We start from the raw sequence: 19,642 nt of genomic DNA on the forward strand, positions 1-19,642 counted from the left end.
ACAGTTTGATAAGTAGTTAAAATACAAAACTGTGGCTTCACAGTGTGAACAAAGAGACTTTCAGGATGTCTCAGCTAAAATATTGTCATAAACCCGATAGAATGTTTTTTCAAGTAAGAAAAATACTGTTTAACATTATATTTTAAATACAACTTTATATTTTAAAGTATAAATATTTTATATGCAATAATTACATATTTATTATAAATATATATAATACATATTTAAACTGATGTATTTAAGAATAATACATTTTTAAGCATTACAATGTATCTGTTTTTATTTTACTTGAACACATTTCCCACCAAATTTGTATTATCATCATGCAAAATGATTTAATTTCAATAATAATTGTACAGTAGATTTTTACTGTGAGAATGTGTTGTATAAAATAATATTCTTAATGCAGAAAACCGTGGCTTGATTGTCTTTATGTAATTACTCTTTGTAAATAATGGCAAATAGAGAGCAAAGAAAGACATTTCAGTTTACAATGGACATCATCAGGACAAAACAGTTTGAACGGACAGAACATACACTGTAAATTGTTCCCACTGCTTCAAGAAAACCCCCCAGAGAGATGAAAAACTCCCTGCTGCTTTATTCCTCATTTGCATGCGTTTCACTACTGAGGGATATTTGAAGGATTGTAAATGAGGTCCTTTGCCCTTGGAATCTGCATTTTGTGCTCTTTTTTTATTCACTTCCCTCTTTTTTCTTCATCCTTTTTTTCTCTTGAACTCCCTTGTGACTGAATCTGAACACCCCTTATCACCACAACTTAATGAGCTCCCAAGCATTAACGCCATCACACACACACACACACACACACACTTGGCTGTTAGTGTCTCTGTCTACTTAGTTTTATAGTTCACCACAGTTTAATTGTGCATTTATTCTTTTACTATTTGAAACAACTCATTAGTATTTTTTAACAGAGAGAGAGAGAGAGAGAGAGAGAGAGAGCGGGTGAGAGAGAGAGAGAGAGACAGAGATAGAGTGAGAGAGAGAGAGACCTAGTTTTAATGACCTTCAGATAAGCAGCAAAAGATGGTGCAAAGCAAAGTAGGATAAAGAGATGAATTAAGAAATGGGGAGAAAAGGCCAGAGAGTTTAATTCTATTTATGGCTACAGTATCCAGTGAACAATTGTGTCTTCATTAGTTTTGGCTTTGAGCCCTGCCATTGAGGCAATTTTTATCCAAAACAGACAGGAATGAAAAAAAGCCCTGAAGCATTGTAAATATTTGCATTACCTCACTGTAACGCTGTAAAGATTTACATTACCTCACTGTAACACTGTAAATATTTACATTACCTCAATGTAACGCTGTAAAGATTTACATTACCTCAATGTAACACTGTAAATATTTGCATTATCTCACTTTAACACTGTAAATATTTACATTACCTCACTGTAACACTGTAAAGTGTTACATTACCTCATTGTAACAGTGTAAAGATTTACATTACCTCACTGTAACAGTGTAAAGATTTACATTACCTCACTGTAACACTGTAAATATTTACATTACCTTAATGTAACGCTGTTAAGATTTACATTACCTCACTGTAACACTGTAAAGTGTTACATTACCTCATTGTAACGCTGTAAAGTGTTACATTACCTCACTGTAACACTGTAAATATTTACATTACCTCACTGTAACGCTGTAAAGTGTTACATTACCTAATTGTAACGCTTTAAAGTGTTACATTACCTCATTGTAACGCTGTAAAGTGTTACATTACCTCACTGTAACACTGTAAATATTTACATTACCTCACTGTAACGCTGTAAAGTGTTACATTACCTAATTGTAACGCTGTAAAGTGTTACATTACCTCACTGTAACACTGTAAATATTTACATTACCTCACTGTAACACTGTAAATATTTGCATTATCTCACTTTAACACTGTAAATATTTACATTGCCTCACTGTAACACTGTAAAGAAAATTACATTTTAAAATTAAAATTATAACAGAAAATGTAAGATAAAAGCTAATTCAAAATATTAATAAATACTGTATTCTGTAAATATTTATCTTATTCAATTCTAATGCTGTAAAATTTCACATTACCTCTCTGTAAAGGTGTATTATTTTTTATGATATCTAAATTCACATTATAATGTTTTTAATATTCCCATAATCTCATTAACAGTCTGCACTATAAATATGTTACATTCTCTGTAATATTCCATAATGTTGGCTCACAAAAAAAAGAAAAGAAAAAAGAATTGAGTTCACATCAATCTTTTTGAGTTATGACAACTTCTGATGAAATTATGTTCAAGCAACAAACCGCATTTAGTTAATAATTTGTGGCTAGGTGTTCATCTTCAGTTCTCTCTTCACAGCAGTTCAGTCAGATTACTGTTTGAACTCAGAGGGGGTGTCAGCCACATTAAAAAAGTTAACAGCTTAAGTCATTTGTGGATTAATGCGAATTGGAGATGCAAACCGTTTTAAATGATTCAGTTCGATTTGGTGAACTGGTTCAGAAAGATCCGGTTACATCGAATGATTCGTTCACGAACCGGATATCACAAACTGCTTTGTTTTGAACTCTCTCACAACAGACAAGCAAGAGAACACAATGCTGAATGAAGTCGTAGTTTTTGCTATTTTTGGACCAAAATGTATCTTCGATGCTTCAAAATATTCTAACTGACCCTCTAAAGTCACATGGATTACTTTGATGATGTTTTTCTTACCTTTCTGGACTTGGACAGTATACCGTACACACAGCTTCAATGGAGGGACTGAGAGCTCTCGGACTAAATCTAAAATATCTTAAACTGTGTTCCGAGGTCTCACGGGTTTGGAACGACATTAAGGTGAGACATCATTTTAATTTTTCGGTGAACTAACCCTTTAAGTTGTGGCTATAGGTCCTCTTGAATTTGTTAAAGTTTTAAATTGCAAATGAAAAATACAAAACAGATAACGGCAATTTGATGTGCATTTAATCTGTTTATCATTCAGAACAATCTACGACTGTATGACAATCCTTAAAGCAGCTAAATAACATCAAACCAACTACTGTAGATCAAATTTCCAAGATCATTTGAATAACCCATTAATGAACATGAAAAAGAGCTAAATGTATTGGTATTTATTTTTATCTGTACTTGAGTTTGTTTTTGAATAATTACTTGTGCTCATTTGCAACATACATACCTCAAACAGTAAGACTTGAACTGCTCTATACCACCTAAATCAATATCGAATGCATCCTATGGAAAGAAACACTTTAATCTAAGACTAAAAAGAGTTTCTGTAGAGGTTAGTTAATTGATTGTTTGTTCTCTGATACAAAAGAAGCTATGAATTAGCACTACCTGACGAAACACAGTCACAACGTACTAGAGAGCAGATGCTCTCATGTTTTTACCTAATTGACCCATTATACGAGAAAAATGATTGGCCTCAATTTCGCTGTTAAGATATCACTGTTTATCTAAAACCTCCTGATGCATCTCTTCAAAAGATCTGTTTGAATGCACACTTTGAATCCAAAGAGAAATAATAAAGTCCCAGTGATCTACGGAGACTGTTACTCAGGAGAGGAAGCTTTGAAGACTGATTAAAATGTCTTTTGGGAAGTCCATCCAGTCAGTCTCCAGGTCATCATGACATCCGGTCGTCTCGTAAAACTTAAAAAAAATCCAGTATAAAATCGTATATCTTATTCTTCGATTGGTGCACGTGTATGATTCTGTCATAGGCTGGTTTGAAAGTCACATGATGATCCACCAAGAAAAGGTAGCGTTCAATCTTCATATCTTCATATCTTAATAAGCTTAATAGTTCACTATAGGAAAATTAAGTGCTTATGAAAAAAAAGGAATCGACTAGGCCTGTGCGATTTGGGGGGAAAATAAAAAAATTATTATTTTTTTTTTCTGATTAAATTTGTGTTTTGGTCAAAAATTTTAATTGGGCCAGAGAATTCGTCCTAAAATTGTTGTGATATATATGAAAATAATTAGTATTTTTCTGGTATGATTATATTTATTACTAAATAAAAAAAACTAAAATTGTATAATATTATTAGATGTTATTTCACTGTAAAATTTTAAATATTTTAAAATAATAATTTATAATTTTACGTTTTAATTAAAAGTATTTATTTAAAAACAAAATAACAATTGTATTTTATTTTTGGTTCTATTTAATTTTATTTAAACTGTGTCCTTTAAAAGTTGATTATCGCACTAAGCCATATCACAATTATGAATTTATTTTGATTGATCGCGCAGCCCTAGAAGCCTCTTTATATTAAAGGTTTAGTTCACTCTACATTATTTACTCTGTCATGTCATTTAAAAATAAAACCATAAAAAATTCCTTAAATGAATATATATATAAACTTAAGCTTATTTTATTTCAGCTAGTTGTCAAAGTCATTTTCATTTACTTTAAGTTGAAGTACTTAAATAGCTAAAACTAATATAATATAGACACACACAGCAAAATTACTGAAAATATTAACTCAATTCAAAACCATAAAGAATCTAAAAATAAAATCCTATTCAAAATACCAACAAAAAACTATAATAGTATATCAATGATACTAAAATAGCACTTGCTTCAAGAAAGACAAAAAAGCACTATAAAAGTAGTTTATACGACTCATAAAATATATTCTAAGTCTTGTAAAACCACATGATGATCAGCTTTAAGTGAGAAACAGACCACAAAAAATAGTATCTCTCAAATATAATTCAATTCGAAATGAAAACATCGAGATACATTAGAACTGATGTCAATGACCAGACACAATGCAGGAAAAAAATGCACAAATTGTACCTTAGGTGAATAAATGCCACTAAATTTACCTACATTGGTGCATATTAATAAATTATAGTACACTATGGTACTGATATGCACCTTTTAGGGGTAAATAAGGTACAAATCTGTCTAAATTTAAGTTTACTTACCCAGCTGCTGTACTCCTACAAGTACAATTTTTGCCATTTTTGGTCAATAATGACTTAAATTTTGGACTTTTTCTCACATAAATCTATGATGGCTTTAGAGGACTCAGAATATGGTGCTTTTATGTCATTTCAGGATCCATTATGGAGCATCGTGCAGTATTTCTTTATTCATGATCACCGGAAGAAGAAAATCCTATGGGTTTGGAATGACATGAGGTAAACGATGACAAAATTTCCATTTCTTTTTGGAGTGAACTATTCCTTTAAAATGAAAGCAGTTTTAATGAATTCAGTATGTTTACCTAGTGAAACAGATTCGTTTCTAGTGCTAAAGTGACCTGTCTTTTACTCTAAATCAACCAGGTTTCATAGTTTTGCTAGACCTACATTTATGGCAGTTCTATTAACTTTCATAACTGTTCCTGTGTAGTTCTGAAGTAATATTGCTACCTTTTTTGCGGCTATATCTAGTTTGGGCTTCATACACAAATCTCAATGGGAGTGGTCATCATCACTTTGCTCTTGTCTTGACGGTTGGGAGACGGGCTTTTGGAGGACTCCTCCCTAGAAGAATGCGGTTCGGACAGGATGCTACGTTTGAGGGGGGTGGGGCGTAGACAGGAAGTGCCTGAAGGCGGAGAAGGCTCTGCGTGTCTGTGGGCGGAGCAATGTGTGGAACCGCCCCTAGGCGCCCTACAGGAAGCTCTGCGGCGGTGATGATTGAGCAGATCGTATTTAAGGAAGTAGAAGACCTCTTTAACCCCACAGCGCCGCTCCGGCTCCAACGCCAACAGCCGGCCAAACATGCGCAAAGCATCATCTGAAAACCGCCGCCATTGTGAGGGAACAACGCCGGGAGGAAACGCCCCCCGCTGCCATCGCTGAAATTCCGAAAAGAATGCGTCGTTAGGCAATGCAGCTTCCCAGGGAAAGTTTCCAGTCAGCATGCAGAACAGCAGAACTCCGAAAGCCCACACGTCCTGGGTCGTCGCCACCACGATTCCCTCCGATACCGAGGCCTGGCACACCTCGGCGGCGGTGTATGGGATGGTGCCACTGATCCTCTTGATCCGGCTGCCTGCCCGCCGTGTCATTCCCAAATCTGCCAATTTCACGCGTCGACACTCGCGGTCGAAAAGCAGAACATTTTCTGGCTTCACGTCCCGATGGACGAGACTCTTGCTGTGCATGAAGTCCAGAGCCAAACCCAGCTGCTGAACGCAGCGCTTGACCATCTCCTCCGGCAAACCGGCCTGGACAGAGACACAAACACAAATGCACAGTCGAGAGAGGACATAGAGAGAGAAATACAGTACAGGCTCTTAATCTGTGAGGGAAAAAGCAGTTGACCTTGATCCAACTAGTTTGCCATAATCAAAATCAGCAGGATCTCATGCAATTTGTGCCTGGTGAGCGCCACAGATGTCTGCAGAATCCAGATACCAAGCATTCATAAAGTTATGAAAATTCCCAGGGCTTTTTTATCACTTGGTGCAAAACTATGCATATTTTCATATCAAATGAAAAATGTGAGGAAAAAGTGCACAGATTCTGTGCAAGACTGGTTAAAGTTTGCAGCTGGGTTTCTACATTATGCAAAAAAGATTAAATGCATACTTATATATTCAGTTAAATAAATCAAAAAGATATAGATATGAGATGTTCTTATTATTCTACTTGTTTCTTATTACTGTAATTCAGCTCTTTAATGAAATCAGCATAAAGCAATTGTAAACTAATACTAGAACGATGTATAAATATTTAATATTTAATTAATTTAAATTTAAATTAAAGTTTTTCATTTCAATTGCTTTTATTTTTTCTTTATTTTCAATTAATTTAAATTGTATTTATTATTATTATTTATTAATTTATGTATAAATAATTGCATCAGTTGAATTTGTGGTTAGACAGGCTGTGTGTTAAACCTACAAATGCATGATTAAAGCTGCAGTAGGTATCTTTTGTAAAAATATATTTTTTTACATATTTGTTAAACCTGTCATTATGTCCTGACAGTAGAATATGAGACAGATAATCTGTGAAAAAAATCAAGCTCCTCTGGCTCCTCCCAGTGTCCTATTGCCATTTGCAGAAATACATCGCTCCCGTTAAGAAACAACCAATCAGAGCTGCGGTCCGTAACTTTGTTTGTGTTCAAAATGTAGAAAAATGTATATAATAAGCGAGTACACCATGAATCCATTTTCCAAACCGTGTTTTTAGCTTGTCCTGAATCACTAGGGTGCACCTATAATAAGTGTTTATATTCGGACTATTTTAGATTGCTTCGGGGATACCGCGGCGGAGTAACCCAGTACCTTTGTGATTCTTCATAGACATAAACAGAGAGAAGTAGTTCCGGCTACGATGTTCTTCCGCAACACGCAAGCAGTTCTGTTTATTAACCGCTAGAGCGTCAAAAGTTACCTACAGCAGCTTTAAGTGTGATTTGCAATGGTTCCCCTTCAGTGTTAATAATGAGGTGCTGTGGTACCTGAGGTGGGATGATGTCGAACAGATCCCCTGCAGGTGCGTACTCCTGTCCGAACACATAGCTGTCCTCCGTCTCAAACAGCGTGTTCAGGACCTTGATGATGAACGGGCTGCAGCCCAGCGCGGCCGTCAAACTGTACTCACGCAGAAAACTACGCAACTTTGTCTTGTTCTTACTCACGTACTTCAGAGCCAGTTTAGTACCTGCAAATACACGAAATAGTGGTGAATTAAATATGATGCATCAAGATATTTGAATGCACACAAATCTCAAAACTAATGGTTCCAAAAGTGGTTTTCAAAGTGATGCCACAGAAGTTTTAGGTTCCCCAAAAAAAACATTTTGGTGAATAGTTCTCAATCATAAGAACATTTTAATAATCTAAAGAAACTGTTTCTACTATAAAGAACCTTCTGTGGAATTAAAAAGGGTCTAAAGGTGTTAAATCTTCTTCATAGATTTTACTTTTGAGAGTGAATTGCTGTGTTGTTTTAGAATCATTGATATACTATTTTAAGTAAAAAATTATTAGCTTTTATTTTAATATTTTACATTTGTATTGAAATATGTCAAATTTGTATACATTTTTATTTCAGATTTAGTTACTAGTACTTCAAGTCCAAATTTCTTCAAAAAAAAATTCACATTTCACATCAAGTAAAGCTCAAAATATTTATGAATATTTTGAATTGTTTTTATTTTTATATTTTTCCATTTTTGTTTTCAGGCATTTCTTGTGTTTTAGTATTTTTTCTTATAATTTTATTTATTTATTGGTTTATTTATTTGTCAGTTATTTAGTTATTTAAGCACTTTAAGTTCAACTAAATAACAATTAATAATATTGCCTTCGCAAATATTTTTACTATTTTAATGTGTTTTTTTATTTAAATTTATTTCAAGTAAAACTTTTTTTTGTATGTATTTTAATTAACCCTGCACAAGGGTAAATGAGATTTAATAGCTACAGTTTAAAATGACTAATTACTAATAGTTACATTGAAATATGACATGCATTCTAGTTTCATGGTTCATTTTTGCCGCTCGACAGCTTCCATCTCCATTCACTTCCCTTGCATGGCGAGGAGCAGCCAGGACATTTATCAAAACATTTATTTTGGTTCCACAGGAGGAAATAAAAAAAGAAAATCAGGTCTTATTTTCATACAGACTCACCCTGTGTCCGATGCACTACCAAGTCGACTTTGCCGTAGGTGCCCTTTCCTAAAGGACTGATCAGCTCATACTGCTGTTCCAGCTCCGAGGTGGAGAGAGACGTGATTGACAGCGCCTGCATGTCCTCGACCGGAGCGCTGCCCCGACCCTCTGGGAGAACCCCCACCTGGGCACTGAGAAACACACACAAACATGAACACAAACTCATTTCAAGAAGAACTGCATTCTGGGAAATAACTCTCTCCTGGTATAATAGAGCTCCTTGATGGTGTCATTTGTCTTTCTCTGTTCATTTCTCTCTCCAATGTCTGCGTCCTCTTTTCTTTCCTCTTGTCAGCATCCTACCTACACTCCATTTCCCGAGCCGTGTACCTGACTTGATGCTCTCAGATGAAGCAGTCAAATCTTTCTGAATATTTCTACAACAGCAAAGGGCACTAACTGAGTCACGCTCCTCGCGGGAATAAAGCAGTGACCTAGAATGAAGTCTCAAATTATCAGCATCATGCATAGTGACAGCACGCCGAAACAAGACCCTCCACCGCGGATCAGCATCACACAAACACAACAACTGATGCAGACACCGGGGCGACCTTGAGATGACCTACCAGAACCCACTTAACCCCTGACTGAGAAAGTGATTCAGGATCATTCTGGTTTTGTCTAGAGGTCATTGCCAACCTTGGACCTGAGCAAATACCAGAATTTAGAAATGGTCTTAGTTTCAAGTTGCAATTTAAAATTGATTAGGCAGGAACATACTGGATATTGAATCGGGACGAAAGGAAAAGGAATACAAAGAATTTTACATTAATAAATTAATCCAACAAAACAAACAAAATGGGCAGAATTAGAATAGAAACTTTCTATCTTGTAGAACTGCTTAAAGGGTTAGTTCACCCAAAAATGAAATCGGCCTGTGTTTAACTCCGCCTCAAAGCATCGTGGGTGTATGTGACTTGCTTCTTTCACACGAATCCAGTCGAAAGTTGTTTGAAAACGGTGGATGACGTTGCATGGTTAGTGACGAATGCGGAAACGAAACAAAACACCAGTCACGAATAAGAAATATTAAATGAGGATTTGTACAGAAAAATGAAAGAGGAGACTGGTTTTCCTTTGCTAAAGTAAGGAAGGCACATGCGAGACATACGTCCTGCATCATCCATCTGCATGACTTTGTATGATGGAGGCGCACACTTTACTTCACGTCTTCTGAACAGTTGACATCAAACACCTGCTTACCCCCACTGAAAGGCTTCGAAGAGCAAGGACAGTTTTTATATAACTCCGACTGGATCACCTACACCTAAGATGCTTCGAGGATGAGTAAAACACAGACCAATTTACATTTTTGGATGAACAAATCCTTTAATGCCAGTTAGCTGCATTTTGATGACTTTGGGGTAAATTAGAGCATTCTGGGAAATAAAGTGTTTTGCAATTAAAATTATATATATATATATATATATATATATATATATATATATATATATATATATATATATATATATATCTTTACTATATACATATATATATATATATACAAAAAATATAATACATTTATTATTATATTATTTTTTTTATTTTTTTATTATTTATTAGTATTATATATTTTAATTTATTATTAATATTATATAGAAATTAATTTTCATTGTAGTGGAAAAACACTTAATTTATACAATAATATTATTTCAGTCTATTTGAATATATAATATACATATATATAATTTTTCATGGAAAAACACTTTATTTCCCAGAATGCTCTAATTTACCCCAAAGTCAACAAAATGCAAAATGTGTGGAATTTAAATGTAGGAAGTTAATTGCAACTTAAAATGCATTTTAAATTCAGTTCTGAATATAATGATGAAATAACAACACTACGGTCATTGGTTTGATTCTGTGGGAATGAGCAATAAAACTATTTGCTATATTAATAAATATGAATTTAAAATATACATTTAGTCTCACACTGAGGGTGAGTTTGCTTTCTCTATATAGATGTATCTTAAAAGCTCTCTATTATAGTAATCATAACAGCCTCCCTTAATACATAGAACACCTGAAGATGACCTTTGACCTGACCTCCCTAACGGATCACACACAGTGTTCAAACATTCAAACTCATGTTTACACTCGAACACCATGTATACAAACGCTAAATGCGTCAGCATGACATAAAAAACTGCTTTAAAATGATTCTAATTGTTAAATAAATTCTCATTACATTTTTATTATTTTTAATGCATACATTTAAATATTAACCATTTTTACCTCTCTTTCTCTATCCTTAATTTTTTTTCACCTAATTTTTTTTAGTCTCTTTCTGTACTTCATATGCTTTGGCGATATTATGAATGTTACCAATCATGCCTACAGTGTCCGACTCTGAAAACATCAACAACAACAACAAAAATGCATGAATACTTGATGTGCCTCCAGCAGCGCAAAACAAACAATACAGCACAGCAAGTGCCCTTTCCCTCAGCAGCAGGTACAAGCGAAGCATCTCCAAACAAAAGAAATCAATAGACAAGTCAGGCTTCAATTTCACACAGTGATGAGCTGGATGAATGAGAACTCTCTTGAACTCACCTGCTGGTGCCCTGCTGTCTCTCTTCCTCATGTTCCTGCATCCAAACGCCGCGTCCTGATCTCAACCCGGCTAGAAATTCATCCCTCGTCTGCTGAGCATCCAAAAATGCATGACGTTCTATCACAAAAAAAAGAGTTTCCTCAGCGCTTTGTTTAACAAAATGCACTGTAAGTTGCTCTACATCCTGCACTCATGTTGAAAAAGCACAGTCTGTTTGTGCTGCCCAGCTGACTGTTTTCTGCTTTCTTTGTGTGCTCCTGAAAGAAGCCGCTGGAGCGCGGGGAGCGAGGAGCTGGTGTGTGTGTTCAGTCATCAGTGATGTACAGTGTGTGTGCATGAGAGACAGAGAGAGATGGAGGGGAGGGGTGCATGCATGTGTATCTATGCATGAATGACCTACTTCATTGCGTTTCCGCTCTCAGAGGTTGGAGGAACAGCGCTGGTGCTCGGCGCGTCTGTGTCTCGCAGCATCCAGGGTCCCTTTAGGGATGTCAGATGTGCAAGCCAGTCTCTTGTTCCCATGTTCACATGATCACAGAGCCCCTCGAGCCAGCATTGTCCCGTCAATCAGGCTTCATTTTCACCCCCAATTTAATGCAGAACATGGAAGTTATTTTTAGATCTGCTTTGCATTCTGACATTCAAGCACATTTTTCATTCAAGTTCTCATTCCAGTGTTATTATGCATCCAGTGTTATAAGAATACCTGTATTAGTTTAATGTTAATTTAGTTGTTTTTGTCATCTTTTTTATATATGTCCATAGTTTTTATCATTTTTACTTTGGTTTTAGTCATTTTAGTAGTATGTCTAACTAAATGAAAATGAGAAATAATGTCTCGATCTCCTGCTGGAGTGCCTTTGAACTCCACCAGAGGGCACTCCACCTCTGACTCTTGACACTCTATCCCAGACTACATTTCCCATAATCCTTTGCCGGACTCATCAACTCTAAATGCATTCACTTGTGTCTTGATTCCTCATCAGTTTCACCCTGTTTATAGCCTGGTTTTACACTCACTCATTGCTAGTATTGTTAGCCTTTAGCATTCGGTTCCTGTGTTTTCTTGTTCTTTGTCTTGTTTTTTAACCCTGGACTGTTTTCTGGTTTTGTGATCATTTGCTGCCTGCCCTGACCATTGCTCCTTTATTGGATTACTCTTTTGTCTGCCCTGGATTATACATGTTTATTGCTGTTTTGACCACTCTTGCAATAAAGCCTGCATTTAGATCCTCAGCTCCACTGTCACACCTCCCGCGTTACAAATACTGTCTAGACAACAAGTCGAAATGAAAAAGTGTAAGTTTTTTTTTTTAATTATTAAAAAAAAAAAATAATAATAATAAGCAGCATTTCAAAAATATAACAAATGTTGCTGTAAAGTCTGTATTTTGGTTAAACTTTATATTTGTATATTTTCTGTATTGTTGTTGTGTTTTGACAGGCGTCTGAAAGCCCAAATACATAATAATCTCACCTCTGCATTGTGTTACGCCTCTGTTTCTCCTTTCATTACATTTTCTCTCATCCTCTGCCTCACACTTTTTGTCCTAGTTTAAGTTGCTGTCTCCTTACTTTATCCAGGTCGACATGTTTTTTTTTTTTTTTTTCAAGAAACATGAGGTCTTATAAAATATGGGCCTGAATGCACAGGTACAAAACTTCTACTAATATCTAACCAGTGAGCCCACATCTACTGCACATTAATTATTTAATTGTACCTAAACAACTTCATCATCCAATAATAATAATAGTAATTATTATTATTGTTATAAAGGTGGCACATGGTAACAATTAGTATAAAAATAAAAATTAAATAAATATCATTAATTATTTATTATTATATTATTAGAAATATAATTATAAAAAAATGTATGATGTTATTATTATTGTTATTATAGTGTTATTATTGTAAAGGTTGCACATAATAGTAAAAATAATAAATTATAATTAATGCAAATCATCAAAATTATTAAAAACATTATGTATTGTATTATTATAAATAAAATAGAATTAATAATAATTATTATAATTTTATTATTAAAAATGTAGTTAGTATTTAATAAAGCACATAATAATAATGATAAATATAACAATAAAGATAATAAATTATTATTCTTTTACAAATTAAAACAATACAAAATTATACATTTATTTTAATTATAATAAATATAATATTTATATCACTATTGCATTACTATTATTATAAAAGTAGCTCCTAATAATAATAACACAATCGATATTAATACAAAAATTATGTATTTGCAATATGATATAATGTATTATTATTGTCATTACTATTAATATTGTTATTATTTAAAATTTTTAAATACTAATTATTACGGTTGTTGTTTTTGTTATTATGTGCCATTAATAATAATAATATTAATCATTACTATTTTTAATCTGAAATCATTATTTAAAATTACAGTATATTATTTTTATTAAAGTGGAACTATTATTATTATATAGAAATAATCTTATGTAAATAAAATAATTTTTTTGTTCAAGGATTCAGGTTCCAGTCTGCTGAACTGTATGATGCACACAGCTTCTGTTTTGAATGCCATGCATGTGTGTTAGAGGACCGTAACATCACGTGAGGTTCTCCACAGAGGCCCGTTTGTCTCGCTCTAATGCTCTTCCTATCGTCCTTCCTTAAAATACATCTGAACATATGAAGGAAAGTGTCTGGTTTATAAGAACTGAGCAACATCTAAGACTCTCAGCTGTGCTCAGCAGGTCTTTGAGGATCTTCCCAGTCTTATAATCGCTGAATATCCGTGATCTGAAGCCCTTGACTGCCTTCCGAGTGTATTCAGCAGGTCGCGGGTCTCTGGAGAACAAAAAATGCCTCCAGCTCGTTTGTTGCCTTCTCCATCTCCTGTGTGAGAAGAGCTGTCATGAAATGAACAGAAGACAACTGAGAAGCTCAGGGATTTTATGCACAATGTTATAGTAGCATATTTTGCTGTTGTGATTTAATTCGATGAATGCCTTAATTCCCCTCCTAGGGTTTGATTGACAGGTGCTGAAGCTGCATCTGTCATGAAGGGAGCAGGGAAGTCAGCGCTGACCTTTCTGTGGTCCAGACCTACATGTATTTGTCAACTTTAAAGGTTTGTGTAGAAGGAAACGTGCATGTTTGATTGCTAAACACCCGTTCAGAGCAGTCCGATATTAACTAGGGAGTTTTATGAGTCATCTGCAATTCTGAGGAGACTGATGATCCACATAACCCTTAAATATCTCAGACTGCTTTCTTTCACCCTTTCAGTGCGTCATCGTGAGGCAACGGATGTCCTGCAGGCAGAAGTTACATCTTTGTAAAAAGGTCACTTGCTCGGTCTCTTCTGCAGTTTTGTAGATCAGGAATGACTCCAATTCATCTTCTTGATGGTAATTAAACAGATCTTAAATCCACCAGGCCATCAACATGTTTTATATGATGTTCCGGGTCAGTTTATCCCGCATTACATTTTTGAGTTGACAGCAATACTAGTTAAGCTAAGATGGTTTTCTTGAAATGTTGTATTTTTGGATCGTGAACGTGCCTGGAAAGTGTTGTGGAATGTGCATACAAAATTTAGATTACGTCTGTTATGTCCCATTTTGTAAATACACACTTCACAATGTTCTGAAAATAACATTATTACATATATATAAAAAATGTAACATTATTAAATCATTATAAATCCACAACATGTATCTTTTTGTCTCTGAACTACATTTTGACATATATTTTGGTATTTGAAGGTGGAAAACAAAAATCTTTTCAAAAATATATTTCACTGAGCTTGACTCATTACAACATACGTATATTCATCATATATTTACTATATATTTTTGCATTAAAAAATTAAATTGCTGCATGAGATTAGTGGGTAAATTTGATTTGATTTAATATATATAGAGCATATATGTATATATATAAAGTGTTATGTATTTTATGTCAGTTTCTCCACCCTCTGAGGGAATACAGATTTACATTTATGCATTTGACTGAAAGCTTTATTCAAGAAATATCCTTTTTATCAGCTCATGCATTTGAATTGTTTGGGGACGTGAATGATTTAATAATTTCTAGTGCTATGCTCTACTGTTTGAGCTTAAAAAAAAAAATAATAATAATAAATAAAAAATGAAATATAAAGATTTTCATTAAAAAAGGCCTATATTAAAAATACTATTTAGAATATGAATTTCTACGTATAACATATGTCCTAATTTTGCTCTTTTGTAATGTGTGAGAAGTATTAATGTTGAAGGTTTACCCGAATGTTACAACCAAAGAGAAACTGCAGGCCTGACACAGATGGGTTGAGGGTTTTGTCAGTGGATGTGGGCTGTTTGTTCTGCTAATACTGTCTTGTGATGGCCAGAGGAAAGAGAGAATTGGACAGGAGAAAATACAAGCCTGGAGTGTGAGAGAAGGGTATTTCTGTGTAAATGTCAGAGATGCTTGGATTGTACTCAAAGCAGAAAACTGGGCTGGAATGTGTACAAGACTAGAGATTTGGATGCTGCCATCTAGTGGTTCAAATCTCAAGTTACAGGCTTGTTTGATACAACGACGCATTTTTTCTTAATACATAAATGCTTTATTTTTCATAACACATTGTCAAGTCAAATCAAATTTAAAAAAAATCACTAAATACCATTATCTCACAGTAGCATTAATTTCCTGAATGATTAGCCGAGGGTTTTGTGATCCTGATGGCCATCTCAGTGTAGATCAGGGATAAAGCCGGTGTCACCGCGGAGGTGTTGGTCCTGGACGGGTGAGGGACCCTGATACCGTGTACTGCCTGAAAGACGGGGAAGAATTTAACTGCTGCACTTAACCTGTTTGAGCACCAGTAATGCATCTTAAAGGGATAGCTCACCCAAAACGATCACTTTAGGTCATCAATAAACTATGATGAGCTGAAGTGCACACGTGTCTCACCTGTTGTCGTCTGGTAGGAGATGTTATGTTGTGTTAGGAGCGATTGCAGCTGCTCTATCTCCGCTCTCTGCTTTTCAAAATCCTGTTAAAATAAACACACATGCTAAAAACATGTGCAAAAACTGAATCCCAGCACAGAGCACATGTCCTGCACGAAATAATTTAAGATTTATGCATTTTGCATTTGTATTACACTAATAAACATACTGTTCACACGTCAATGAAACAGGTACGATTTCAATATTAGTAATAGTATAAGCTGAATGCGTTTAAATAAGCAGTAAACAGGTTGTATATATTTATTATAATTAAATCCAATTGGTTTCAAACAACTCGTGCATTTTAACTGGATATCGCTTGTTCCACGGTTAGCCATAATTTAACCATGTTTATACTTTTAAGCTGAATATTTGTGACCCTGGAGCACAAAACCAGCCTTAAGTTCCTTGGTTATATTTATATTAGCAATAGCCAAAAAAAAAAAAAAAAATGGTATGGGTCGAAATTATTGATTTTTCTTTTATGCCGAAAATCATTAGGATATTAAGTAAAGATCATGTTCCATGAAGATATTTAGTAAATTTCCTACCTTAAATATATCAAAACTTAATTTTTGATTAGTAATATGCATTGCTAAGAATTCACTTGGACAACTTTAAAGACGATTTTCTCAATATTTCTCAAATTTTAAAAATAGTTTTATCTCGGCCAAATATTATTCGATCCTAATAAAACCATACATCAAAGGAAAGCTTATTAATTCAGTTTCCAGATGATGTATAAATCTCAATTTAAGACTGGGTTTTGTGGTCCAGGTTCACAAATTACATTCTTTTTACAAAGAACTGATTCTAAGCAATGTGAATAAATGCAATTTTATTATTAAAATAAATAACATGTGTGACCTGTGTGCACTGCTCCAGACTCTGATGTGTGAGAGACGTCGCGCTCTTCTCTGCTTTCGGCTGTTGAGCTTTTCTCAGGAGACCAGCTTCTTCAAACAGCTCCTTCAGCAGCTTATTATATCCCTAAACACACACAAACAACTGTTACTGTGATGTTCTCAAGATGCATGGAGACTGAAACACTGTGTCTGTTTGTCACCTGTTCTGTGATGAGATCTTCATATCGAGCTTGAGCAACTTCATCCCACTCCTTCTGCAACGCCTCGCTCAGAACCGGATACACTGAAACCCAAGCGAACAATCAGACATTGCTAGGTTTTAAACTAACTAGTGAAGAAGTCACATGACACTTAACTCACCTAAGAGGGAGTGTGAATGGCAAACAAGTGGCGTCTCAAACGTCAGAGAATAAACACACGTCTGTGGCTCTGAAACACTCACTAGTTTGCTGCTATTCCCACAGACCAGGAGAACCTTGAATATAGACATAACATCCGTCACACGTCACCATTTACTGGCTTCCAGATACATCTACATTCAAAGGTTTCCATAATCTCAAATTACAATGAACACATAGAGTGCACATGCAATAAAAACCTTGGTCTGTCTGTTCTTGTTTCCGCATGAATCTCCTTCTCGCATCCACATGCCAGTAAATGTGTTATTCTCAATCTCCCATTCCTGCCAGATACTACACACAGCACAGAGATTTCACATAATACAGCTTATATTTAGTCAGCTAAACTAACTAGAACAAAGTTTTTATAAAGATCCTTACCCCAGGATACCGCTGTATGCGTTCCATCTGAAACTCTGCTCATGCTGAGTCACGTTGTGAAATGGACAAAACACGTATTTGTACCTAAAAAGAAATAAATAAGAATTGATTAATTTTAATAGCACATAATTACTTACTTGTTTCCGCCATGGACTTAACAAAAAAAAGTTAACTGTCATTTTTTTTTTTTATGTTACTTACATCCCGCAATTATAGTTGCACTGTATTTTATGTCAAATCATTTTAAATAAGTAAAACAAATTTTTTACATTTTAAAAGTTTTTAAATTGCTTGTTTTATTCTTTTATGTAAAGCACTTTGAATTACCATTGTGTACGAAATTTGCTACATAAATAAACTTGCCTTGTCTTGCCTTATAAAATTGATATCTTGCCAATCAGAATTGTGAAATTAAGAAGTCACAATTATCTTTTTTTTTTTTTTTTGTGGAAGAAGTGTGTCATTTTAATGTGGGTTTATTGATTACACATGTTGGCCAGTGGATTAAGTGTTTATTTTTATTTTTTTTATATGAAAAAATAATATTTTATATTTAAATTTTAGTTAGAACAAATTTCACAAAAATTATAAGAATTTAAAAAATATATTTATATATTTTTTTTTTAACCAGGACTAGGTGTTTTTTTTTTATAAATCACGACTGGAAACAATTTGTAACATGAATTTGATGTACAGTTTTATGGTAATGCAATGTTTGAATTTAAAATGTGTTTCAAATGTTGAATTTTGAGATTTTATGTTTTCAAGTGATATATAATTTCTGAAGTGTGACAGAGAAAAAAGCACCAAAGAAGACTATTTTTAACAAAGGACGGAACTCCTGTTATGATGTAGGTTTTTGGGGTGAAGTTTTATAAATTAATAAATAATTAATAAAAATTTAATTTATTACTTTCCCTACATATTTTTTTAACAAAAATGAATGGTTAAATATCTATTAAGGAGTCTTAGACCTTTCCAATGATACATGATTAGATTAGTATTTAATTGTAATGTAGTGAAGTAAACATAGGCAGCCCACAGAGGGGCTCAGTGGCAGTTAATAGGTTAAATACAGCTTTACAATAGTGTTAATGTGACTGACGTGGCTTCAATGTAGTTGTAACATTTCCCTGCCAGTCTGTGCAGATGTGGAGGTCCAGATACTGGAGATGGGCTGATCTTCGCCTGCAGACGACTATACTGAGACACAAGCTGATTATTCAGCCTGAAAAATCAAAGTGAGGAGAATATGAAGAGTCTGTTGTATGAATGCATCTTATATTGCATCTGAAAATTGTACAGGGTTTGCTGGAAATCTCACCCAAATGTATTAGGTTCCTCCACTATCTTCATCTTTCCTCCTGATGTGACAGCCACTGAAAAAAAAACTGTATTATTATCAACTAAGCACTTTACAAAAACTGTATGTAAAGCAAATGAAGATGCTTTTGTGAATAAACACATTGTACAGTTTCAGTTCCGCGTTCAACAACAATGTTTTGATCAAATAATCCAATCATGCATTAAAACAAGACTCAATCTATAACACTCACCCAGTGCTGTCAGATACAACAGACGCAATTTTAAACATACAGACTCCATAACTCTTCAAATCGTGGGTTTCTGAGTATTTACATCTCTGTTTTTATCTCTCCTCTGTCTGTTCATGTGACAGAACTGGAGAGCTTACCGAAGGGAAGAGTTTAGCTGCAGAAGATGATGTTGTGTTTTATGAACATGTTACTTGTAAAACGCAGCGATTGTCGATAAAAGACATACTAATTA

General features: G+C 34.4%; 2 protein-coding genes across 2 annotated transcripts; both read right to left on the reverse strand.

Annotated features, from left to right (window-relative positions):
- Positions 1-4,590: 4,590 nt before the first annotated feature.
- LOC113092769 (serine/threonine-protein kinase SBK1-like) lies at positions 4,591-12,978 on the reverse strand. Its single transcript, XM_026258502.1, has 5 exons — positions 11,624-12,978; positions 11,223-11,340; positions 8,625-8,797; positions 7,449-7,651; positions 4,591-6,204 (listed from the first exon to the last, which is right to left on the reverse strand). The coding sequence occupies exons 2-5, from the start codon at positions 11,261-11,263 to the stop codon at positions 5,431-5,433; spliced, it is 1,191 nt and encodes a 396-aa protein (XP_026114287.1). The 5' UTR covers positions 11,264-11,340; positions 11,624-12,978; the 3' UTR covers positions 4,591-5,430.
- A 2,826-nt stretch (positions 12,979-15,804) lies between these two features.
- On the reverse strand, positions 15,805-19,576 carry gnptg (N-acetylglucosamine-1-phosphate transferase subunit gamma). Its single transcript, XM_026258513.1, has 10 exons — positions 19,411-19,576; positions 19,179-19,233; positions 18,960-19,082; positions 17,855-17,938; positions 17,674-17,767; positions 17,436-17,550; positions 17,276-17,358; positions 17,077-17,199; positions 16,172-16,253; positions 15,805-16,031 (listed from the first exon to the last, which is right to left on the reverse strand). Exons 1-10 carry the CDS (start codon positions 19,457-19,459, stop codon positions 15,949-15,951), a joined length of 891 nt encoding a protein of 296 aa, XP_026114298.1. The 5' UTR covers positions 19,460-19,576; the 3' UTR covers positions 15,805-15,948.
- Between the last annotated feature and the right edge of the window lie 66 nt (positions 19,577-19,642).

Source organism: Carassius auratus, unplaced genomic scaffold (assembly GCF_003368295.1).
Source record: "Carassius auratus strain Wakin unplaced genomic scaffold, ASM336829v1 scaf_tig00214714_1_2670353, whole genome shotgun sequence".
Taxonomy (NCBI): domain Eukaryota; kingdom Metazoa; phylum Chordata; class Actinopteri; order Cypriniformes; family Cyprinidae; genus Carassius; species Carassius auratus.